Source organism: Maniola jurtina, chromosome 19 (genome assembly GCF_905333055.1).
Source record: "Maniola jurtina chromosome 19, ilManJurt1.1, whole genome shotgun sequence".
NCBI classification, from domain to species: Eukaryota; Metazoa; Arthropoda; class Insecta; order Lepidoptera; family Nymphalidae; genus Maniola; species Maniola jurtina.
This window is the reverse complement of record NC_060047.1, coordinates 4,237,993-4,263,643: the sequence shown is the minus strand read 5'-3', so window position 1 is coordinate 4,263,643 and position 25,651 is coordinate 4,237,993. Positions and strand designations below refer to the sequence as shown.

Sequence of the window (25,651 nt, the reverse complement as noted above, 5' to 3'; positions counted from 1 at the left end):
ATGTCTATGTGGCACATAGATATTTTGCACCCTAGAAATGCATATAGGCTAGGCTATGTTCTGGAAAATTAAAGAGTTTCCACAGGAATTTTAAATCATAGAAAAAAATTGCAAGGTTTATGACAATTTAGTTTTTTGAATGTAGTCTCACATTTAATGCTGATGCCGTAACAAATGGCATTTGATAAAGTAATCTCATGTTAACAGTCTACTGAACTAGTCACTATTGTAAATAGTGCTTCTTAATCCTATCAGACTGTCCTTATAATTGACATACTGATAGCATACAAATAAGGCAGTTTGTTTTCCCTCAAATACAGAAATACAAAGTCTGTCTTTAATTCACATGTTTTTGACCCACTGGATGGAGATCTGAACTCATTTCCAAGCAAAACAGCCTAAAATTTTGCTAAAATTGTGTGCAAACTTCATGATTTTAATCAAAACGATACAATTTTAACAACAGCTTTTGCTCCCGTACTATCTTATTACTTGCAATTACAGTTTGTCCTGCTCCTCAATTATTGAGATCTATTATATGATCTATATTTCATCATTAATTTTACTATTGCCTTAAAGTATACTCAGTTAATACTCTGAATCAGTTACTTAGTTTAGTTTTTACCATCAAGATGTGCAAGGTGATGCATACAGAAAGATGCATTTAAACTGGAGAGTACTTAAAGAACAGTTAATTGAAATGTAATTAAAGCATTCCATTCCGTCACATTTAATTGACACATATCAATCCAATAGCCATAGATGAATAAACATTTGATCCACTATGAGACCAATTAATTTTCACTTTCTCAATTACAGTTGAGTACTAAAAACTATTTGACTAGTCCTGTTATAATTTTATTTGTGAGTTTGTATGTAGGAGGAATTGTGACATTCACTTAATACTACTTGACAGTGATACTTAATCCAATTCTGAAAAAAATCCCATGGTAAATACATAGCTGTATCATTCCAGAGTTCTATACACAGGCTATAAATTGTCATGAAAAAATGCAAAGTTCCTGTAGGTCACAGGGACATAGGCACAGTCAAATGCTTGTAACAAAGAAAATTTTTCACCACCCAATAGGTGAAAAATTTAAAATAAAATTTATTTAAAAAAAACAAAACAATAGAATTAATTCCTTACTTTTACTTCCAGCTGACAAAATATATATATATAAAATGGATATAGGGGAAAACCTTCGGGCGCCAGCCAGCTGGATAGAAATCTCCACAGATAGACTTGCCGAGGCCTGGACTTTTAATCGCAAGTCAGAGATTCGGTCCACCTAGCCGTGCTCTCTATTCCGGGACGCCAAATGTCCTCAAGAAATAAATATTGGTGAATAAAAATCAAAGAATTTAAAATTTATTATTAAAAATTAATTTATTAAATTTCTAAAGTTTTATACAAATTTTATTTATTAAAGAGGAAAAAAAAATATGACAATTTATAATAGGTATCGCCCCTTTGTTCTTGTCTTAATTTTATATGTCATATATATAGATACAATGTTCAAAAATAAACAAACTTATAGTACCTGGGCCACATGGCCACACACTAGGTTATAAAAAAAATAAAGTCCAAATTATCACAAAATTTGTTAAAATAGAGAATAAGCTAGGCACATGTCGAATATCTAACTAATTCCACAGGCCGAAAACTGCATTCCATCACACCAATTCCGGGATGGAATCCGATATAAAACGTAACATGTACGATCCAAAATGAAATTTACGGGAAAATCCTCATGATAAATGCTCAAATGAGGCGTTAAATGATAACAATCTAGGATCAACGATCTAGGATCAACGGCTGTAACAAGGAAATGTTAGGTTAAAATTTTCATTCATTTTCTTGTTGGAAAATTCAATGTTCTAATGGCGAAATTGGGTAGAAAAATGAACACTTACCGCTAAAAGCGCCGTGTCCTACCACTCTATAGCCCTCTGGCCCATAAATATGTATTATACTTATTTAGTTTAACTTTCACATTTTTAAAAATTAATAATTGACGAGCAAATGTTTGCGTGTCTATGTAGGAAGAAAAAGTGAACCTTCAAAATGGCCACCGAAAGATGCCAACTTCATTCGGTAAACGAGCTGTCAAAAATGTTACTAGTTTTTTTTTTTTCCAATATGAAAGAAGGTTTGACAGATCGTTGAATTACATTCCCAAACGTCACGCCTTAGAAACGTCATGGTGAAGTTTGGGACACTGACATATGACGTATAAAAGGTCTACTAACAGATTTCAGGTTATGTTAATAAAAATATGCGATCTAAATAAAGGATGTAACGGGACCGCTAAGGTACACGTTACAATTTCCCCTTTCTAGAGAAAAGAAAAAAAAACCTTTTTTTTTTCTTTACCCTAAACAATTCTATAAGACAAAACAAAGGGAACTACCAAACAAAAGGAAAGTTAAATATCTAAATTTATGTAAGCCAAAACAACCAAATAATCATTAATAAATACAGATTGAGAAGCAATCCATCAAAACAAAATTCCTAAACTAGAATTGCATAGTATTGGTATACTACTGTCCAAGACACTAGCATCAACGCTGTGAAATGGCAAACCAAACTAGCTAAGAAGGGAAGAAAACTTTCTAAAGAGTGTGTGATTAGGATTGGTATACTACTGACCAAGACACTAAGCATCAACGCCGTGAAATGGCAAACCAACCTAACACAACATAAGCCAAAATAAAAAGAGTCTAGAGTTAGTATGCAACTGATCAATCCACTGAGGCACCCTCGCCGCGTATTGACGAACTATCCAAAATAAAGATGCGCTACAAAAGAGCAACACCTAAAACATCGTCCTGCCTAAAGCAAGGACCTAGCGAACATGTCCACATGTGTGAGACAAGGCCAAGGATGAGTACTAAAGACCCACATAGAAAAAAATATATACATCTACTTGCCGATAAAACAGACACAAGCAGGAGGATAACATGGAGCATGTGCCAACCATGATCCCACAAAAGATCTGTACATATTTACAAAACTACCTGACTGACTATAGCAGAACAAGCAGGAGGATAATACGGGGCATGTGCTAAACCGTAATCCCTTAAAAGAAAACTATACATATTTACAACAAAATTAGGTAATACGGTGCAAACAAAGGCAAAACCGCAACCTACAAATCGGTAGGACTGACAAAGGAGCCAAAAAAAATCCTACACAAAATAATAATGAGTCCTTATTGTGTTAGCTTCTGCTAGATTCTTTTCCTGTTAAAATTAATTTTAGGTTTTAATTTTGTCAAATTTTAAGTATATCTTTTATATGGTATCTACCTGTACTATTTTTTTCCAAATCTTTTAATAAATATACATTATCTGAAATTTTCTTTATTATTTTACATTTAACAAATTTAGGGGCTAATTTTGCGGAAAAAAAAGAAGCAGCATTGGATTGCACAAAGTTGCGCCTCCAAACTGTGTCTCCAACACAATAAGAAATGCTTTTTCTTCCTTCATTGTAGTATTTGGCATTTCGTCTATATGACTTGGCCAGATTACTAACAGTTTTATCAAAAATATTACTCAAAGTAAGAAGTGCGTCCGAATAATCTGAACGACTACCAATAGTTAACTCTGAAGGGTCAGAGATAGAATAAAATTTATGTAAGGATCCATCAAGGAAAACTTCCCTACCAAACATAAGAAAATTAGGTGTGTATCCTGTAACTAAATTAATAGTGCCATTAATAGCTGCCTGGACATGGGGTAAATATTTAGACCACGTTCTATGGTCACTTTCAACATAGCATGCTAGACAAGTCTCAATAGTTTTGTTAAAGCGTTCTACTGGATTATTCTGAGGAGTATGTTATGAAATATTTTTGGAATATTATATTCTTTAGCAAAATTCAAATTTATTTAAGTTATTTGCAAGTCTAGAATCTTTTAATCTTTGATATTTATTTATCTAAAATGCTGAATGAATTTAAAATCTTTTGAAAGTAAAATAATAATAACATCTAGGTAACAGGACTTCGTTATCAAAATCTGGTCCAAACAAACGATCAGAAAGTCTGTGTAATTCGACGGTGCATTTGTCATACCAAATAACATCCTAACGAATACAAATAGACCACGACCTGGGACTACAAACGCTGTCTATTCTCTAGAAGATTCTTCTAATAAAATTTGGAAAAAGCCAAAAAAAAAATAGATAAAATTAAATAAAATAGATTTTCCATCGTCGTGCACCTATCATTTTCAAGAGAAAACTGGCCACAGCGACACCTATCAAGTTTTTAGCTCCGTTTCTTACAAAGAAATGGCCTTTTTAGGTATGTAGCATTTTCACTAGTAACACATAAATAATAGTAATATAAAAACCTCAAAATAAACTACGCTTATTAACTATGCGAGCACACTTAAATTAGCTATGCTAAAACAAACATCTTAGTATCTAGGCATACAATATTCAAAAAAAAATAAGTTACAAGAATACAATACACCTTAAAATATTACAAAAAATACAAATTAAGACAAGAACGAGAACAATTAAAATATTTATTCACTAATACTATGAGAATCAACACAACTAGGTTCCCAAATAAAAATCAGTCCCTGTTCGGGGCCGCCAAATGTAACAAAGAAAATTTTTCACCACCCAATAGGTGAAAAATTTAAAATAAAATTTATTTAAAAAAAACAAAACAATAGAATTAATTCCTTACTTTTACTTCCAGCTGACAAAATATATATATATAAAATGGATATAGGGGAAAACCTTCGGGCGCCAGCCAGCTGGATAGAAATCTCCACAGATAGACTTGCCGAGGCCTGGACTTTTAATCGCAAGTCAGAGATTCGGTCCACCTAGCCGTGCTCTCTATTCCGGGACGCCAAATGTCCTCAAGAAATAAATATTGGTGAATAAAAATCAAAGAATTTAAAATTTATTATTAAAAATTAATTTATTAAATTTCTAAAGTTTTATACAAATTTTATTTATTAAAGAGGAAAAAAAAATATGACAATTTATAATAGGTATCGCCCCTTTGTTCTTGTCTTAATTTTATATGTCATATATATAGATACAATGTTCAAAAATAAACAAACTTATAGTACCTGGGCCACATGGCCACACACTAGGTTATAAAAAAAATAAAGTCCAAATTATCACAAAATTTGTTAAAATAGAGAATAAGCTAGGCACATGTCGAATATCTAACTAATTCCACAGGCCGAAAACTGCATTCCATCACACCAATTCCGGGATGGAATCCGATATAAAACGTAACATGTACGATCCAAAATGAAATTTACGGGAAAATCCTCATGATAAATGCTCAAATGAGGCGTTAAATGATAACAATCTAGGATCAACGATCTAGGATCAACGGCTGTAACAAGGAAATGTTAGGTTAAAATTTTCATTCATTTTCTTGTTGGAAAATTCAATGTTCTAATGGCGAAATTGGGTAGAAAAATGAACACTTACCGCTAAAAGCGCCGTGTCCTACCACTCTATAGCCCTCTGGCCCATAAATATGTATTATACTTATTTAGTTTAACTTTCACATTTTTAAAAATTAATAATTGACGAGCAAATGTTTGCGTGTCTATGTAGGAAGAAAAAGTGAACCTTCAAAATGGCCACCGAAAGATGCCAACTTCATTCGGTAAACGAGCTGTCAAAAATGTTACTAGTTTTTTTTTTTTCCAATATGAAAGAAGGTTTGACAGATCGTTGAATTACATTCCCAAACGTCACGCCTTAGAAACGTCATGGTGAAGTTTGGGACACTGACATATGACGTATAAAAGGTCTACTAACAGATTTCAGGTTATGTTAATAAAAATATGCGATCTAAATAAAGGATGTAACGGGACCGCTAAGGTACACGTTACATGCTATTTGTTTTTATGTTTATTAGTCCTTCTTAGTTTCATGAATTAATAGATAAACATGTTTTTTTTCATGCACATAATATATAGATAAAGCTAGAGAATATAGAAGACTACTTAATTTATCTCAGGAAAATTCCCATTGGAGTTAGAGTAACTGAAATCTGACAAAATCTATTTTATATAACTTAATATCCATATTAATATTATAATTATGGAAAACTCTTAACCTTTTTACAGCCCATTAGCTAAACCGATTTTGACACAATTTGGTATTAAGATAGCTTGCATCTTGCAGATGGACATGTGCTACTTTTAATCATGGAAATTAAAAGTTTCCATGGGATTCACATTGACAAATTCACAGAAATCAGCTGGTATTTAATAAAATAGAAAGTGTTTTACCTCTTGTCTCTTGTAAGTCCTTATTCAATCTTTCATTTGTTATTTTGAGTGTAGATATTTGATCCAACAAGCATGCCAGCAAGCGACTGCCCACTTGACTTCCAGACAAGCCTGAACCAGATTCTGAACCTGAATCTACTTCTCCATTGGCAGGCCTCGCGACATCTGGCAAACCCCTCACACAAGGGTCACTGAATCTCCGAGCATTGCTTGCAGAGTTTGCGTCTTCTTTATCATTTTGCATGTCACTGTTAGAGTTCGTGTCGCCCATCGACGTAACTATCGGCGGGAGGCTAGTGAAGTCTTGACTGTCTGTGAAGTTCTTTGGCTGCAGGTAATTATTTTGGCTCATAGAGGGGGTGTCTGCGGGCGTGCTTGACACCTCCTCGGCTTTGTTCTCACTCCGCCGTCGAGGCCGCGGCCTTTGCACTTGTATTCCTTTATTTTCATTCTGCACGAAACGATACTCCGAATAAGGAGGTGGAACCATCGGATTGTAATACGTAGGCATCGAGGGCAATGATAGAGGCTCAGAACCACCGTACATACTGTATTTATAAGGGTCGAAACCCGGAGCAAACTGTGAACCACCCGGCCAGTTTATCGGAGGACTCATAAATGTATCATATATTTCAGAACTCGGTGTCGACTCTTGTATGTGGTTCATTGTTCTGTCAAGCCATTTCGATAAGTAGGACCCTCGGCTACCGCGCGACTTTTTTCGCTTTCCACCGGAACCGTTGTTATTTGATGGCAATTTGCCATTCGCTTGTTTTGGTGTCGAAGCCATGAACATGTAGAAATATGACAATTTACAGACGAATGTTCCACCAAACTCTCATCACAGCGAATTATTTTATTTATAATTTATTACAAAAGTATAACACCCAACACATAATGCAAAATTGCATAAATTATAATTTCTTTTTACGGCTCCCAAGTTCCACAGTTCACCACCAGTTCACCGCACCAACGATTCATTTACTATGAAAATATATGAATGACATGTGTCAACGTCAACTGACTTCAAATTGACATTTATAACTGTTTATTTTACTCTATAATTTTTTTCTGATCGGTGATCATCTTCGTGATCATCATGGATTGAAAACCAAGGTCACGTTAATTATTATATACCAGTATCAATACAGCAATGTTGCACTATCCAAAAGCGCATTCGTAAAACCCATTCTTCTTTTTAGGTTTAGTGGCTTTTAATATTAGGTACCTGTGCAAATAGGGTATTTTACTCTTTTTTGAAAAGTGTCTCAATTTAATCCTAAGGTGATAATTTACCACTAGAATTTTTTTTTAAATTTTATTCAATCGATAAGTACCAAAAAAATTCATTTAAATTTTGCATTTTAAATTTTCGCGCGCAAGTTGACGAAAACGGTAGCTATGCTACCTAGACGCCATGTTATGACGTCATCGGTATAGTAAACTAAACTCACAGAGTAGGCAGGAACTAGAGATCACAAAGTGGCACAGAGTAACTTTGTCTGTAAACTAGATAGTAAGCTCACAAAGTACCTATCAGTACCTCCTAGAGATGACAGATTGACACAGTAATTTTGTCTCTATACTAGATTGTAGTCTGTGATAATAATAATTCTAAAGTAAACAACAACAAGCTGACGCGGTGATAAATTATTAAATTATTACAATTTAAAATGACAAAATGAATGATGAATTAAATGAATGATATAAAATTATTTAAATTTATTAAATTATTATAATTTAAAATTTATTTAAATTAAAATTTTTAACTGTTTCTTGCTAATTTAAAATGAGTTATTATCCATATCATTGGTGTGTCGTTCCTGAATGTAAGAAAATTGTCTATGGTTCCCTTGTTCCCCATACATTAGGCTAAAAATATCGTTCCATAACACGCTTGTTGATGAAAAATAAATGACTAATGTAAAGAAAAAAACCATGTGCCTCACGCAAAGATGAAAAGTATTTTTAAATTTGGGAGCCCAAACTATTTAATCCATGCATCAATAATCCCAAATTCGTGCAGTTCGATTCTTAAACCTTTTGTACTGTGGTCATGCAATTAGAAATGGAAGGATTTACTGACATGATGACGTAGTAATATTATGGCGGGTACATAGGCGGCTAGCGGTTCGCATAATTGTTGCACAGATAAAAAAAAGTGAAAATTTCGAATTAAAATATAAAATTTATTTTATAATTTTGTGAACTGATACTTACACTTCCCGTTTTCTTATTGCCTAAACTATCGTAAATAAATATTTTTAGATCATTTCTCACTAGGTGTAAAATACCCTATTGTGAAAGTTGACAACCTCTAAGTGCCATAATCTATGGTTGATCCATTCGCTGAGACGCCATCTTGTGATAATTTTATTACAAAACTTAGTTGAAAAACTAATTGGTAGATGGCGCCAATAATTCAAATTCAATCAACGATGTGAAAATAACTTTCAAGAAAACATATTAATTACTAGCTGATGCCCGCAGCTTCGCCCGCGTGGATTGGCCAGATCCCCTGCAGCATCAGGATTGAGGAGTTGGAATCCAATTTTTTTATGAAACAATGTCACAAAGTTCCTCTATCGATTAAAAAAAAAATTACGCAAATCGGTTCAGAAATCTCGGAGATTTCGGTGTACATAGGTAGAAAAACACAACTCCCTTTTCGAAAGTCGGTTAAAAAAGTAGCCTATTTTACGCCCTGGTCAATCCTCTACTTGTCTGTGAAAATCCCGTCAAAATCGGTTCAGCCGTTCCAAAGATTAGCCTTTTCAAACAGACAGACAAAAATTTTAAAAACGTATGATTCAGTGTTGGTATCGTTCAAATAACCATATGAGCTTGATATGAGGTAGTTATTTCGAAATTACAGACAGACACTCCAATTTTATTTATTAGTATAGACTAGCTGATGACCGCGACTTCGTCCGCGTGTATTTACGTTTTTCAAAATCCCGCAGGTAGTCTATGTGTTAATCCAGGGTATCATCTATCTCCATTCCCAGCCCAATCCGTTCAGCCGTTTTCGCGTGATTGAGTAACAAACACCCAAACTTTTACATTTATAATATTAGTAGTAATAATAGTAGTAGTAGTAGTATTTATACTTACCGCTCACGTACAGGACTTTATAGAGCGTCCATCAGCTGTTCTGTTTTAGGCATCCTTCCCATTGTCGTCTGTTTAAATTTCAGATTACTAATCCTGCTTGCCGGTAACTTGATTCTCTGTACTGAACATTTAACAAAAACGCTTAAATGTGGACATTTAAGGGTTTTATTCACCAAGACCTAACATAGCCCACGTAAATAGACTGGCAGGCCGATTACAACCCAGTTAATTTAGGTACATGGATCAGAAACCATTTTTGATGAAATTTTGAGACCAGTTCCAATTTGCCAAGGTGCAAACTATAACTAAGTGCAGTAACCTATCGCATCACGATTTATTACCATGTACAATATCATCAAGTAACTCTGACTTTGAATCTGCGCAGGGGGCGATTTATCGATCTATTTGGTGAAGTCCGTTTGCCGCGCTATAGATGCCTTTATTAGTCAACCTTTCGCTTCCCGCATTGTAGGAAAGCACATTTTCTCTTAGGGTGTCAATCCTATAAGCAAAGTGGCGCAGAGACTTGTTTAGCAGACCAATTAGATAAATGATAGATGAAGTATTAATTTTATCATCACTTTGGTCTGCCGAACTCATCTCCGCTCCGCTCCACTTCAATGGATAGGTACCCTGGCACCTTAATGTGATCCAATGCTTTTTTTACCTAACGCCATCTGTAGTTTATTTAAATGTACTCGATTATTTCCAACTGCGATGCCTATAATTCAACGTCGAAATAAAACAACAATAAATTATTATAGACAGAATTTTAATCTCCAAATATATAAAATAATCTGATTTATTATGTATTTACAACATACAATTTCATCCAAATAAAGAATATTATGATATTATAAAATCAAAAAAATAAAAATACATAATTATTACATTTTCAAATAATATTAAGTATGTTCTTATAGGAAATATTTAGATCAGAAGATAGAAAAGACGTATTCTATGGCACAGCGACTCATTCAAGACTCGAAAACATTTTTAAAGAAAAGGAAAGTGGCAGTATGATGTTTTTATCTAAAAACAAAGTGTTGAAATAATTATAAAAGAGACTTAAAGAAGTGTTAACTTTTACTACTTAATTAGGTATAATGTATTTTTGCGGTACTCCATTATTATAGACCGCCATTTATTGTCCAGATTAAAAATAAAACTGTCTCAAATCTCGTACACTATCTATAGTCTCTGTGCCTGATCTGCATTATACTGTAAACCCGAGACTGTACTTATAATTCCTTAGATTTAAAAGCAGTCTCAATAGGCGTAGTGTTTGCCGTCACAATGAGCTGCTATCGCAATATTGTTTTTTTAGGTTCCAGTAAGCAAGCTCTGTCACAAACTACATATATGGTTAGTTTACCGTTTTTTTTACGTCAAATAAACTAAGTGTACGAGAATTGATACAGATAACTAATTAAATCAAACTAATATTACTAAAACTAACTTTTACAAGTAGCTACATAAATAAACTATCGAGATTTTAATAAAAACAATTGCATTTAATGACGTTTATGTCATTCTTGTGTTTGACTCACGAGTCGACATACATTGTACTTAAAGTGTACATGAGATAAACTATGTACTTAATGTTATTTTCGATAAGGGTGCGTTTCCTCTAAAGCCGAGCGGGGCGGAGATGTGTTTTTAACCAACCAGAATATTGCTAGATCAAGGGATCATTTTATCACGTCAACTCTTAATAGATTGATCAATATTGATTGATTGATTGATCTCTCAATAGATTGGTCGAAAATGTACCCTTAGACACAATTTTTTATGGTAGTGCTCCCATAGGGGACACATCGATACGTCATTATAGGCCGTCTTTCAAATTGTGCGGGCATCAGGCCAATTATTATAAATCGTAGATTTTCCAGACTTCCCTAGGTCTTGCTACTAATTGACTACCTTGTGAAGATACAGGCGCGGTAGTTACACACCTTTGGGTAGAACGACCCCGCGAGCAAGCTTCAAAAATGTCGGCCCGTTACGAGTCTTTTAGATAAAGTTCTTAGTGTAATTGTTTCTTTTCCGTTACTTTTCAAACGGAATAATACACACTAAGTCTTCCAATCGCACACATTTATGCGCGCGTTCAATAACACGTCCTACGAAAGTTTCCGTCGCGCCTTGCTTCTGTCGAAAGTCGTGCGTTTAGTAGCTTTAACTTTTTAGCGAATTCTACCATACGTTATCCATATAAAATGAGTTCCCACGCGCTACTCTTGTCAAAAGTACGGTTCAGCTTTAAAATAAGGACTATATAATCGTACTTTTGACATGACAGTTGACACAAAGTTAAAATGGTTCGTGAGAACTCATTTTGCATGCATTATACCGCTTGACTGAGATGGCTTGTTGGGTGCGTTGCGGGTTGCAGGAGTCACAGTGACGTTGAGAGCCTAGATTTTGAATTCAACTGTCACCCTCTCGGAACCCGTGCCTTACCGCACTAGCCGTCGAAACGATATACCTATAAGTCCTATGATAGCCCACTAAACTCATAGCTCGACCGTTCTCTTATTTCTAGCTGAGTATATAGATTTTGATCTTAATACAATAAAATAAACTAGGATAGGTATATGACACCTAAAATCCTCACCATTAAACAACTTTCAATTACTTATAACATTTCAATATTCATAAAACATAATATAATTAATCAATTAATCAAACAAGGCTACAGTTCGTATAAAATGACTTCTCACGCTCCATTTTAACTCTATGGCTCAACTGTCACATCAAAAGCACGGTTCATCTTTAAAATAAAGGTAAGGTAAGATAAAAGGTCTGAAAGCCTCAATAGCTAAACGGTTATAGGAGCGGACTGAAATCCGAAAGGTCGGCGGTTCAAACCCCACCCGTTGCACTATTGTCGTACCCACTCCTAGCACAAGCTTAACGCTTAGTTGGAGGGGAAAGGGGAATGTTAGTCATGATTAAAAATGGCTAATATTTTTTTTTTTATAAATAAGGACTAAAATCGTACTTTTGACATGATATTTGACATATAAAGTTAAAATGGCGCCGTGAGAAGTAATTTTTTACGCATTATATATCAATTTCAAATAAAAAATTTTAACATTAAATAATGCATGGGCTTGAAAGTACGGAAAATATGATTTTTTCCTGGTGAAAAAGAAAAATTTACCTAAACATAATTATACAATTAATTGCAACCAATTGGGCCCAAATATGGTTTCCATCGATCTCGATTCTAATGATTCACTTACACTTAAGTTACACCCATACCTATATTTTATAATATGTATAATGTATATACTTGTATACTCTAAAACCCATTTTCACGCTAAGTCACATCATAGTATCACCGAGGATTCCACTCGAAAATATAAAAATCGACATGTCGATGTCTTACTACCCTAAAAAGTCTGAGTCCACGTTTGTATCCTTTCTCTCCTCAATCTCCACGTTACGTTATTATGATAGTTAGACATTTGTTTCTTCTGTGGACATCCTACCTTATTCATCATGATTTATGAGGAAAGATACACGGCAGGTCATCTATACGGAGATAATATTATGATACCTCAAAGTGATACGAACGTGTCTCCAGTCTTTTACTTACATATAATTCTATAAAATTTATCAAAATAGTTAACATTTTCTATTTTAAAAACAATAAAATTTGTCGTCTGCGTTGCGCTCATAAAACACGTTGGCTTAAAAAGGTAACTACGAGAAGTTTGCGTGGAATCCTTTTGGATTGTCGTTTAATCTTTCGAATCTGCATTGGTTTTAGTGATTTCTTCTTTCACAGAAATATTTCAACCATTTCATTAATATATTTCTATATCCGCGTCTATTGGAATGTTTGTGTGAAGTCGTGAATAACGTGAAAAATTGTTTATGATATCAGATACGGAAACGCTTTCGAACGATAAACTAAGACAGTATTCAATCCTCCCACAATCATCCAACGGAAACGAGAAATCACTCTCCAATCACTCATCCATCCGAAATGCTTAAACTAATTTAACGTCATCAAATGCTGTGAGCAAGTCACTCGTGCCTTGCAACATTTCTGAGTCCGGCCAAAAGTCTGTTGAAGCGAGGGGCATGGTGGTGTCGAGGAGCATATCCGATTGGAGCGGAAATCCGGGACTTGTTTGCATTTTATTATTTAGATATGGATCGTAGCCACGCATAACGCCAGACGGTGAATGAAGCTTATTATTTGGGCTGTACATGTAGCTTCCAGCGGGCGATAAGGATTGGGGAGTGGAATATGGGCTTAGCACGCGATCTTTTTGGGCCGGACTCATAGCGGGGCTATAATTTGGAGTGTTAGGGCTCGAGGGTAAAGAGTAAATTGGGCTGCCCACGTTTAAGGTTAGTGGAGACATTGCACTCGTGCGTATCAATGGAGGGTTGGGTGCTGTTGTATTGGCACGCATCAGCTGTTCATTTGGTCCCGATCGTATGATGTTTATAACGGGAACCGGAAGGTTTTTATTAACGGGACTCTGCGGTGATGTTCTTGGCGAGTTCAGGAACACTTGATAGTTGGAGCGAAGCTGCTGTCGAATCTGCTGCTTCGCTTGCGGGTGTATGTCCTGAAACACAGATAAAACAAATGTTACTATTGTTCCCCTTACGGAACCCTGAAATGAAATGGTTAATAATATTAAGAAACGACGAACGGTGCACATTGACATGGCTATTTGCAGAGATGCTTTAAGGATAATGAAGTATTCGCTTTAACCTTGAAGTCTAGTTCACAGAGACAATGTTAGTTATTATTTTGTATTAATTTGCATACTACTTCGGCCGACTAAAACGTATAGAATAAAATAACCGAGACTAAATTATTACAATCTATATAATAAGGAAAACTTTAGCGCACTTCGCCACATTTCCTACGAGTTTTTAAAATGATTGAACTCAATAGACAATAGATATTAAAAAATAAATAACTACCTTCCCACTTTGCACATATTGTGACACAAACACGCAATATTTTGTAATAAAACCCCATAAAAAACGTATAAATACATACGTCTATTTACTCTTAGTAGTATTTTTATATTTTATTTATTCTATTCAATATTTATTCTAGTCAATAGTCATTCTGATAACTCTATTATTCTGACTAAAAGGCTTATAATCTCATAATTTTTATTTGCGATAATAGTATATAACTTTTGAAGTAAAACTCCTTTAGGCAGTAAGCTTTTTAAGGTTCCGTACCTAGAAAGGAAAAAGGGACCCTAGATATCACTTTATTGCCTATCTGTCGTGTCTGTCAAAACTGGTCAAAGGAATCATAACCATGAGGGTATTTCCCGTTGACCTAGAATCATGAAAGGCAGATATCTATGTCTTAAAGGAGAAGTAAAGGAAAAAATTTAAAACCGTTGAATTTGTGATTACATCAGAAACAAGTGTACTTAAATTAAAAATTTATAACACCCCCGACAAGTGAAGGTTACAGTAACTAGAAAAGAGCTGATAACTTTTAAACGGCTGAACCGATTTTCTTGGATTATAGCTAAGAACACTCTCGAACAAGCCACCTTTCAAACAAAAAAAACTAAATTAAAATCGGTTCAATAGTTTAGGAGCTACGATGCCACAGACAGATACACAGATCCACAGATACACACGTCAAACTTATAACACCCCTCTTTTTGGGTCGGGGGTTAAAAATAGTTTTAACTGCTATTTCTTATACGATAGTAAGAAACCCTTCGATAGTAAGAAACCCTTCGTGTGCAAGTAGGACTCACTCTCCTATCCATTTATCTAAATGTCTAGTCCTACATTGTCCTGTCTGTCTATTGGGAGATTGAGATCTACAGAGCGCAATTTGGCTTTGCACAGATTTAATACACTGTGAAAAAGAGACAGCTTAATATAGTTTACATATATCTGTCTCGTTTTAAATGAGGCAGTCTGAGCAAAGATAAAGTAAGTACGCTCTATATCAGTTACTTCAAAATAGTTTCATTATGGCTATCTAAAACTTTCTTTCTTTAATCTACTGTTACTACTTGACTTGTACTTTTATATTAATTCAATTATATTTTGCCGCAAGTGTTGACACCCACTTGGGTGCCGTTTGCATGTAACTTGGAAAGTTTATCTTGGTTAGTTTCTTAATTAATGTTTAGTAAGTCGCTGACCTCAGTAAGATATGTATCGTGGAGTTGTACAAGTCTGAATATACCCTTGTTGAATCTTTGACATTTACTAGCGCAATAAAAGCGATAAGAAAAACTAGTTCGGTTTTTATTAGACGTTTCAATAAAAAATCGACTAGTATCCAAATTGGCACGTTTCATCTAAAGTAGTTTACACTGACTTTCTCCATGGGATATGCGTAGCGAGGGTTGAGTATGACACCAGCAAGTTACTAGAACAGCATACATAATAGTACCTTAAAGGCACAGAAGGCTCATACCGCTAAGACGTTTAAACAAACAGCGACTCTTATCGAGACGCAGTAAAGTGCAATTCAGCTCGCTAAGCACTGCGGCCTAAAATTTAACAAATATCTCTTTCTAATGCGTAAACTCTTATTTATTTTTACTCTCAGAGATAAGACTTTACGTAGAAGCCATCGAAGGGACGTGCCGCGATAAGTATATTTCTGAGGTCAAGTGACCAAGTGTGCCCGAACTTTTTTAACTAAATAGGTAGGTGGTAGGTATGGGGTTGAATGCTATAACACCAATGCAGCTGATGATATAGCCTAAGGTGGAGCCTCGCTTGCCTAGAAGGTACCTATTCACGTTATTTTGAAAGTTCCAATATCGTACTTAATTTACTTTTACTAGTAGAACCGCTTAATTTTTAACCCCCGATCCAAGAAGAGGGGTGTTCTAAGTTTGACGCGTGTATCTGTCTGTGGCATCGCTCATCGCATTTCAGCTCCTAAACTAACGAACCGATTTTAATTTAGTTTTTTTTGTTTGAAAGGTGGCTTGATCGAGTGTTCTTAGCTATAATCCAAGAAAATCGGTTTAGCCGTTTGAAAGTTATCAGCTCTTTTCTAGTTACTGTAACCTTCAATTGTCGGGGGTGTTATAAATTTTTAATTTACACTTGTATACAAATCCTTCACTACGATTTCTCGCGCACCCGTGCATCGGGATCTCCAATGTTGTCGTTGGTTAAACTTGACATACACGATCAAGTTTACCGTCAAGTTTGCAGTCAACTTGAAGCGGCGTTCAGCCAACTGATAGCTAAGTATACATTGTCAAGTGTGCATAACATCATGCCAAGCATCATGCACACTGAAAGCCATGGAGGCCACTTAACAGGGCTCTCTCCGTCACTCGTTTCATACAATCGTAGTTCCAATTTCATTTGAATATTAAGCAACCAAAGTCCATGAAATGCAGACATATTCTAGAAACTAATATCTGTGTCTGGGGTGTTTTAGATTTTTCTAAAAATATGTAGTTTTGAAATTACAGGGGCTCAAAGATTTGTATGTAATTTTTTAAGACCGCGTAACTTTGAAACCGAATATTATAACAGAAATCTGGAAAACCACAGACATAGATATTAGTTTCTATAATATGTCTGCAAAATTTCATGGACTTTGGTTGCTTAATATTCAAATGAAATTGGAACTACGATTGTATGAAACGAGTGACGGAGAGAGCCCTCTTAATTGAGATTTATAGGTCGCACTCTGACTATGCTTAGACTTAAGACAGAGTTAAAACGAGACAAAGGTATTTCCTCTCTCGTTTTAATTGACAGCCATGGAGGCCACTTATGGTAAGATCTATAGGTCGCACTCTGACTATACTTAGACTTAAGACAGAGTTAAAACGAGACAAAGGTATATCTCCTCTCTCGTTTTAATTGACGGCCATGGAGGTTACTTATGGTAAGATCTATAGGTCGCACTCTGACTATGCTTGAGTTGAAACGAGACAAAGGTATATCTCTCATATAAATCTGTCTCATTTTAACTCAATTTTAAGTCTGAGCAAAGTCAAAGTGCGCTCTATAGATCTCAGCCTAAAATTCCGCTGCTAATTTGACGGTAAAGATCGTATATGTTCATCGTTTAGCAACATTGGTCCAATCAGCAACTAAATGGACGATTAAATTTTATTTAAGATTATCCGATGTCCGCGTGGATTTAGTTTTTCATAAATCCCGAAGGAACTCTTTGATTATCCGGGATAAAAAGTAGCGTGTGTCACTCTCCAGATGTTTAACTATACCCATGCTAAAAATCACCTCGATCCGTTGCTCCGTTGGGACGTGATTGAAAGACAAACTATCAAACATTTTTAATTTAGCAACTTAATTTTCTTAGTCATTTACTTTCCTTCCATGCCTCGGAGAACAAATAAACGTCGATACCGGTTGTTATCACACACATCTGATAATAATAATCCTTGACCTTAAGTGGAAATTATTTGAAACCTGTTATCTTAACCGGTCGAGAGTTCATCAGATAGCAATTATAGTCATGTATAAAACTGATAACCTGTCAAATACTATCTTATATGTGTATAAAAATTAATGATTGTCTGCCTGTCTGTTGTGTTTTGGTATCGTTCATAGTTTGTTAACCGACTTCCAAAAAGGAGGTGGTTCTCAATGAGTTTAAGCTTTGTACAGTTGCTGTCAGCACTACTGTGACTATTGTTACAAGTGTAAATTAAAAATTTATAACACCCCCGATAAGTGAAGGTTCCAGTAACTAGAACAGAGCTGATAACTTTCAAACGGTTGAACCGATTTTCTTGAATTATAGCTAAGAACACTCTCGATCAAGCCACCTTTCAAAAAAAAACTTAATTAAAATCGGTTCATTAGTTTAGGAGCTACGATGCCACAGACAGATACACAGATACACACGTCGAAGTTATAACACCCCTCTTTTGGGTCGGGGGTCAAAAACAGCAACCGCCAAGTTCCTTATTGGCTCTTTTCGGTAGGAAGGGAACCACCAGTACGAACCAGTGGTAGACTTATTGACGGTTGAAAACCACTTTCTTTGAATAAAAGTCCTTCTTTAAAATAGTTGAAATAGCTGACGTAGTAACATCAACGCACAATAGGTGTCACGCGGTTGCACTGAAATATCAAGAATAATAAGAGAACCTTGATTAAATACGGTTAGCGTATACTAAAAGATATTGGTAAATTAATTAAAGCCCTTTGGCGTATCAAGAGCTTGTTAAAGCATTAAGACTTGAAAAGCATATTTTGGATATTATTATTAGGACAGGCTATTGATTATAGCAGTCGATTTTAATGATCAGATTCTCTATGGCTCTATGAAAGTCGGTCAACTCATTAATTTCGTTGATTTCGCTCTAATCGTGGTCTATTACGGTACAAAAATTAATTAACAGACAGGCCTTCGACGAATTAAAAGATCTCGTGTGCGTATTTACAAAATATTACAATCTGGCTGATTCTGTGTCAAACTACCTCCAAACTATTGCTAAACTAATAGTGCTATCCTTTTCCGCATAAAGCTTTACGAAAAGAATAGGAATATATTCAGAACCGTCATTTTAGTTTAGAGATTGTGTATAGCAGGATGAATTACTGATGAATGAAATAAAAGAATTTGCCACATTGTGGAAACGCCGGTGACTAAACAGGCATTGCTGAATTCGGGTATAATTTGGAAACTAACTCGTAAAGTGCCTAACTCTGAATATTCCTTATAGAGAGATGCCACCATGATCCAAACTTCATAGTCGCTGATCGTTCCTCCCTGTGTTGGGGACAATATGCAGAGAAACTTCCAGCTTTATGAAATATAAGTACATATAAAATTCAGCACTCTATAATAAAGACAATTCGGATATAATTTATAGAATCCACGTAAAACACAGTAGTCGGCAGTTCTAATTATACCCGTTTTCTACTCATTTGATAGCTCAAATCATTATAAAACTGGTAAAAAAAACAAACAAAAAGTGTCAAGATTATATTAGGGCCAGACCCAGAAGACTAGTACTATAACATATTAAATTCTTGTTTTAATTTGAATTGAAATAGTAAAGTTGCTGATTTTTATGATTCTCTTGCAAGCCACCTTTATACTTTGGTATTTTTATTGATTCCCTTGGAAATCGCTATAATCAGCGTGATATGCTATGACATCATTACGATATGTGTAAATATTATCTTATCAAACATTCATGCATTCGTCCAGTCTAGAACTAGTAATACGAGGAAAACTCGATTTAAAATAATTTAGCTTCCGGCACTAAAACGTTCTCTTATTTTTTTTACTACTTAATAGGAATTCAAATATGTACCTACATTGATATTGCAAGCTTGGCATTAGTAGGATCTTGGGCTGTAGTAATGCAATGATGTGATGTGAATGATGTGAACTAGCCCCATAAACTATCGCTATACAAACACATCATATTTAACCCCCGACCTAAAGAGAGGGGTGTTATAAGTTTGACGTGTGTATCTGTCTGTGGCATCGTAGCTCCTAAACTAATAAACAGATTTTAGTTTAGTTTTTTTTTTTGTTTGAAAGGTGGCTTGATCGAGAGTGTCCTTAGCTTTAATCCAAGAAAATCGGTTCAGCCGTTTGAAAGTTATCAGCTCTTTTCTAGTTAATGTAACCTTCACTTGTTGGGGGTGTCATAAATTTTTAATTTACACTTGTGTCACTACAGTCCAAGACCCTATTTTAATCTTTTTATTAGACCAAATCATAGTTCTTAAATATTTTATAGTCTATCGTTTCCAAAAAATACGCTGAGTGAAATTTTCTTTCTTTTGCTTCCTTCTCTCCTTACGGAAATAGCCGAATTTCCAACCGAAATCGGAAAAGAAAAAAGTTTCCCTCTTGAAAGGAAACCCTTTCGGAAGGAGAAAATTAGAAAGAAATCTGAAAATTTCGCTCAGTGTAGCTAAAAGATTATTGCATTGTCATTGTTTTCCATCTATCTTTTTATATTCAATTTAATTATAATTAAAGCAGAATACTTCATTAGGAACCAGGATGGGGGATATTGTAGGGTAAATAAAATCAATGTGCACCATTTCACCTATGTTCTCATCTTTTTTAATATCGAACATTTTCGTCGTTTGAATTTAGGCTATTTCTTCAAATAACATACAATTGTTAACCTTAGACTATAAAAGTGAATAACAACGATACGATTTCTACATACATATACGTCTTTTAAATATTATCATATTGTGTATATTTATTAAAAAAATCATTGACTTTTATTACAAAGCACATTCTGGGTGATTTATTCGAGTATTTTGTAGCTGCTTAGATATTTTTAACGATAAAGTAAAAAATCAAATTCAACGCATTAGCAGTAATAAAAAAATACTAAACATTTCGATCGTTACGGATACATACTCTGTACACATCGAACGAAATTCTCAACAACACAACAACTATATTTCATCTTCTAAATTGTACTTTGTTTGATTTGGCAGTGACAACAGTAAATTTTAAATATCTAGCAAACCGTGTCTACGGACTGTCTAAACACTACCTTCTTTTTTCTAATAAACTCTGAATAAATTTATACAACGACCGGTGTACTACAATACTTAAACTGCCGCTGGCAGTCTTATCTATTTTTATATAAAAAAATAACAAGAGAAAGATAGCCTTCTATGTGTAACCTAACTACAACGAATAAATAGCGATGATCATCGAAAATTGATAATTCTAATTAAATAGGTTAATCTAATAACGACTTTAGAAACATAAGACTGGAGTGCGCGAACACTTTGCGAACTACAACTTAGTACACCTAGAAATAGTTCAATAGTTCATAACCACATCGATATGCGCACGTTAAACTTAGCACTAGAATACGACTAAAACGATTGCTTAGAATTATTTTGTGTGACGTGAGGTGTGCACCACACCTACATAAATAAAACATCAAGTCTGAATGCTCCAGGCTGTAAGCCCGCGGAAGATTACCTAACCTACAAAAGAGTCCTCGTCAGCAAGCGTCAACACCCTACTTCGACAATTTGATTGTCTCAATTCTGGCTGCATATATACCTACTGATATATTTATTGTCATAGGACTTTTGTTCAAATGAAATGGACTTAGTTATTGAAAAAGTATAAACGGCAGTAATATCACAAGTATTGACGGCACTGGTAAGAAATTCGTATTCGATCCAGAATGTTCTGTGGGGAGGGCACCGGTTAATTAGTTATTGCTATGACGCAATTCACTACCGATCACTGGACGTGCAATATCACAGTTATCACTTAAGACAGTCCAAGATATCTTAGGCTTTCGCTTTTTGGCGGGGCCGGCATTGCACCATACATATGTAGCCGGCGTCCACGTCACATCCGCTCACCAGGAGGTTCATAAGGACGCTCGAGGACGGCGTCCTCGCAGTCGGCGCTACTGGGGATGGACTACGCTTCACACGCTTTGCAGTCGGCTCCTCTTCTTGCTTCATCACCCTCTTTACACCCGTGTCCCACGAAGATATACTTCTGCTCGGAATTAGCCCTAAAAAAAAGTAATCATAAATTAGAATCTCGAAACTATATGAAAATGAAAAATCAATACAGATTTATATTTTTTATTAGTTTCTGACCTGGATCTGAATATATATTTGTTATAATGTCCTGTGGAGGCGGCCCGGTCGGGGGCGCTGCCAGTAAACGCTGGAGTGCTGGTGCTGAAGTTTGCACCTCTGACGGCTGAGGTTTTGCTTGGCTAACACTATCCGGAAGAACCCCCCACATAACTGCGGGTTCCAATAGTGGAAGCTCATCGGTGGTAGGAATAAACGGCGAATTTCCATCGTCAATGTCATTATCTGACCGGTTATCGAATGCATCTAATGAAAGTTCTGTCAAAAGTGACGACTGTTCACACGATGATTCGGTTTCCTGGAAATAAAAATATATTTAAATACTCATAAAAAAGAAGAAATAATGTGACGCAGTAAATAAAATACAAAATAAAGGTGCAAACCTGTGGTTCAGGTGAGGACAGTAAGGAATCAGCAATCAAAGAATCTACAGGAGATCCATTTGCCAGGTCATCGCCGAGTAGGCTACAATAGTTGTCGTTCAGCATAAAATCGTCGAACATATCGAAAGGACTGTTGTTCTCCAGGGAAATGCAGGCATCACCGGCCGTAGGTGCTAAATGCGTCAGATCTTCCGGCTCGTCTTTAAGCACTGAAAAAAGAATAATTTAAAGAGAAATTCTTGTCTAAGTAGTTCAATCAAATAAAGCAAGCAACGGATACCTAAGCTTTTGCAGTTCAAGTGCCACTCACTTGTAAGTCCCTCGTTTTGAGAAAACATGAGAAATCCTTTGTTCATTTCTTTCTTTCTGGGCACAAATATTTGTTCTGTGACAGGTATAGGGCGCTCCTCCTCTGGGGCGACTATGCCCACTATAGCGCCGTTAGCAGGTGGTTCAGCGCTCACACGGACAAGCGGGGCGGATGCCACCACCGGCTTCAGATCCGCGTGCTGCACTTGGTGTGCAGCAAACACCTCATCTTTGCACTCGATACCGCTGTAACCAAACAACGAGAACATAGAACCTAGTCGGTCATCATAAATATAATTTCCAAACACATGGTCTACCGTTCCAGTCATTATGCAAAGTGAATAATTATTATCGTAGTGTGAATTGTGTTTGCAAATGCTAATAGGAAAACATAAGTACAGTCGTAAGTCATAACTATCGGTGCAGCTATGTCAGATATATGAAGACGCGTCTAATAAGGCAACAATATCACAAGGCCGGTCTTAATCTAGAGCAGAATACAGGCAATAACAAATGTGAACGTATTCACGTGTCGGCGAGTATACCTTATCAATAATTTCCAAGGAATTACCACAATTAAATGGAACTGAATGCCTGTCAACGAATACATACCAGCTAAGAAAGAGAAAGTAATGGTACTGAGCCTCCGAAGAGCTGAATCTTTAGTTAACGTCGTAAACAAGATAAATGATAGCTATAAATTTCGATTAGTCGGTGCCAAGGGAAAAATTACATTCTCACGTAAACTAAGCTGTTCCAATATTTCAATGGCAATAAGTACACGATGAAGCTAGAATGAGCTAGGGCCTAGGACCACGCGCCGGTAATCTTATAACGTAACACAGTAATAATATATGAGTAAATGGTCTTTATAGCCACAGTTTAAGACTCGTGTTATAACGAACAGTAACGTGTGAACTGCTACGCTGCCAGCACTCATTTGAATAAACATAAATTAATCTATAACATGCCGCTCAACATAAACTGAATGCAGTAAATAACAAAGTACCTACGGGATTAATTAAGAAAAGTCAAGCGAGTCGACCAAGATAACCCACAAATCGTCCCTCATTTTACATTGCATTACATACATTTGCGTCAATACGATTTCAAAGCGTCAAAACTACAAATCTAAAGATAATAATGTTGTTGACAGTAAACTAGGGTTCAAGTTTTCATTAACCCAATCGATTAATTATAACTTTATTAACGGAATTATTTCCTTGATCATAGATAGCTCATTGCGTAAGCAACGTTATATCAGTTACATGTATCTTTTTATAGTGTAGTAAACTAGTGTATTTCGTTGTTTGGCGATCTGAATTTCTGAAGTTTAAGAACTTTTACTTTGGCTGCTTAACTTCTCGTAAGCAATCTGTTCTGATCTGAGAAACCTGAAAGGCATTCCGAACCAGTGGTAGACGATTCAAAAGCTCGATGTAAAAGTTTAATTGGATAAAAATGTTTTGAATTTTGAAATTGAATTTTGTTAAATAACTCCCAAGACCTAAAATAAAACAATCACGCGTCAGTTAGCCGATGCTAAAGAACCCCTATTCAAGATTAATATAGAGTGATAAAAATAACTTTGATGAAGCAAACAACAACTACTAAAGGTATCAAAAACTTCTAAGCGGAAGTCGGCACCAATTGCCAGTTTTTAACTAATTGTCATGACGTAACAGCAATCGTTGCCAAAAAGCCGATTCATCCTAGGCCAGACAATAAATCGTAAGAGGGTGTGTTTTGGTAGTTGCATTTACGCCGTATTTCGAAAGTGAATTTGTTAGAGGAGGATAGTTAAACGGGAGGCTGGAAAGTTCGAAGGAGATGTACCGATGGTAGTAAGCCCGACCTTGCCTCTCACCCCCTACTCACATCCTCCATGTTTTCTTTGAAGCGGCCATTCACCAGGATGGTAGTGAAACTTGGTGCGCGCGCAGAACACCACGCGGCTATCCCGTATCGATTACCGGCAAGATTGTGATCCGACGTCCCGTCTAACCGGCCTATAGAGAAATGCCACTTGGTCTGCCTTTGCCTCATAAAAACAGAACTACTACCAAAAGACTTTAGTTTGTTATTTATGATGTTGACTTCTAAGTTCTATTGGAAATCATAAGAAATCTTGGGCATAAATGACAGTTGAGCTAGTTGAGTTAGTTGAGTCGAGTTAATCGAATGAATAAGTTAAAGTAACAACGAAAAATAAAAAATCAAGGAACTTGAAGGACCTAAACAAGATCAAAGCAGCTGTTATGCACCTGACCTTGGCCGTGATTCCGTTGAACGGGCAGCGCAATTCAACAATTATATCTACACGGCCGAGGGCATCTGTTTGACGTCACCTTATTATGTCAAAATTTGTAACTAAAGACGCTACGTTACATTCAAAGTATAAGGTTTACGTTCAATTAATATTACATGGAATTTAATAGTTGTGCTGTAGGTATGAGTAAAAACATATAGTTTAAAAGCTCGCATTTCGTCAATATAGTTAATAGACTAATAGTGTATTTGAATTATTAATTTGTTATTCCATCAGTACAATATTATCACTCCATATTACAGTTTACATATAAGGTCCATAAAATATGTTTATTTTTTTACGAGATTTCAGCACATAACTATTGTCTATTAAGCAAATGCCTCTTCAACCACAACTTTTAATTTCTATGACTTCACGGTACTGAACTCCAAAGACAAGACTAATCGACACAAAATACAGTTTTCGAAAGTTATCAAAAAAACATTTTGCGATAACCAATTTGGTAATTGAAATTGTCGTTACGATGATAATATAGGAGATTATGGTAATCTCAGATTCTTATCAGACTTATTTCACCGGTGAAAACTACGAATAACGCTAAGCATTCGTGGTATACCAGACGCTATCACAAGAAAAAATATTTAGGCATCGACTCAAGGTCGTCCTGATAAGATTTACCATTAGATCGATGAAGAATCTGATCTCA

General features: G+C 35.6%; 2 protein-coding genes and 1 long non-coding RNA gene across 7 annotated transcripts in view; 1 reads left to right on the top strand and 2 right to left on the bottom strand.

The window, feature by feature from the left end:
• The window catches only part of LOC123874759, a 32,066-nt gene extending 24,810 nt beyond the window's left edge, over window positions 1-7,256 (bottom strand). For both annotated transcript variants that reach the window (XM_045920250.1, XM_045920251.1), the window contains exon 1: window positions 6,286-7,256. In XM_045920250.1, coding sequence (XP_045776206.1) covers window positions 6,286-7,081 — 796 coding nt within the window. In that variant the 5' untranslated portion in view covers window positions 7,082-7,256. The remainder of the gene's footprint in view (window positions 1-6,285) is intronic.
• A 1,141-nt stretch (window positions 7,257-8,397) lies between these two features.
• On the top strand, window positions 8,398-24,263 carry LOC123875244. Its single transcript, XR_006798108.1, has 4 exons — window positions 8,398-8,585; window positions 19,890-19,895; window positions 22,323-22,329; window positions 24,251-24,263. It is a non-coding gene; the product is annotated as an uncharacterized LOC123875244 (long non-coding RNA).
• LOC123875242 (hypoxia-inducible factor 1-alpha-like) overlaps window positions 12,695-25,651 on the bottom strand; it is a 124,573-nt gene continuing 111,616 nt past the window's right edge. For 3 of the 4 annotated variants that reach the window (XM_045920978.1, XM_045920975.1, XM_045920977.1), the window contains exons 8-12: window positions 22,648-22,922; window positions 22,368-22,576; window positions 21,985-22,282; window positions 21,739-21,896; window positions 12,695-13,991 (exon numbers count right to left, since the gene is read on the bottom strand). In XM_045920978.1, coding sequence (XP_045776934.1) covers window positions 13,401-13,991; window positions 21,739-21,896; window positions 21,985-22,282; window positions 22,368-22,576; window positions 22,648-22,922 — 1,531 coding nt within the window. In that variant the 3' untranslated portion in view covers window positions 12,695-13,400. The remainder of the gene's footprint in view (window positions 13,992-21,738; window positions 21,897-21,984; window positions 22,283-22,367; window positions 22,577-22,647; window positions 22,923-25,651) is intronic. The other variant, XM_045920976.1, reaches the window with a different exon arrangement.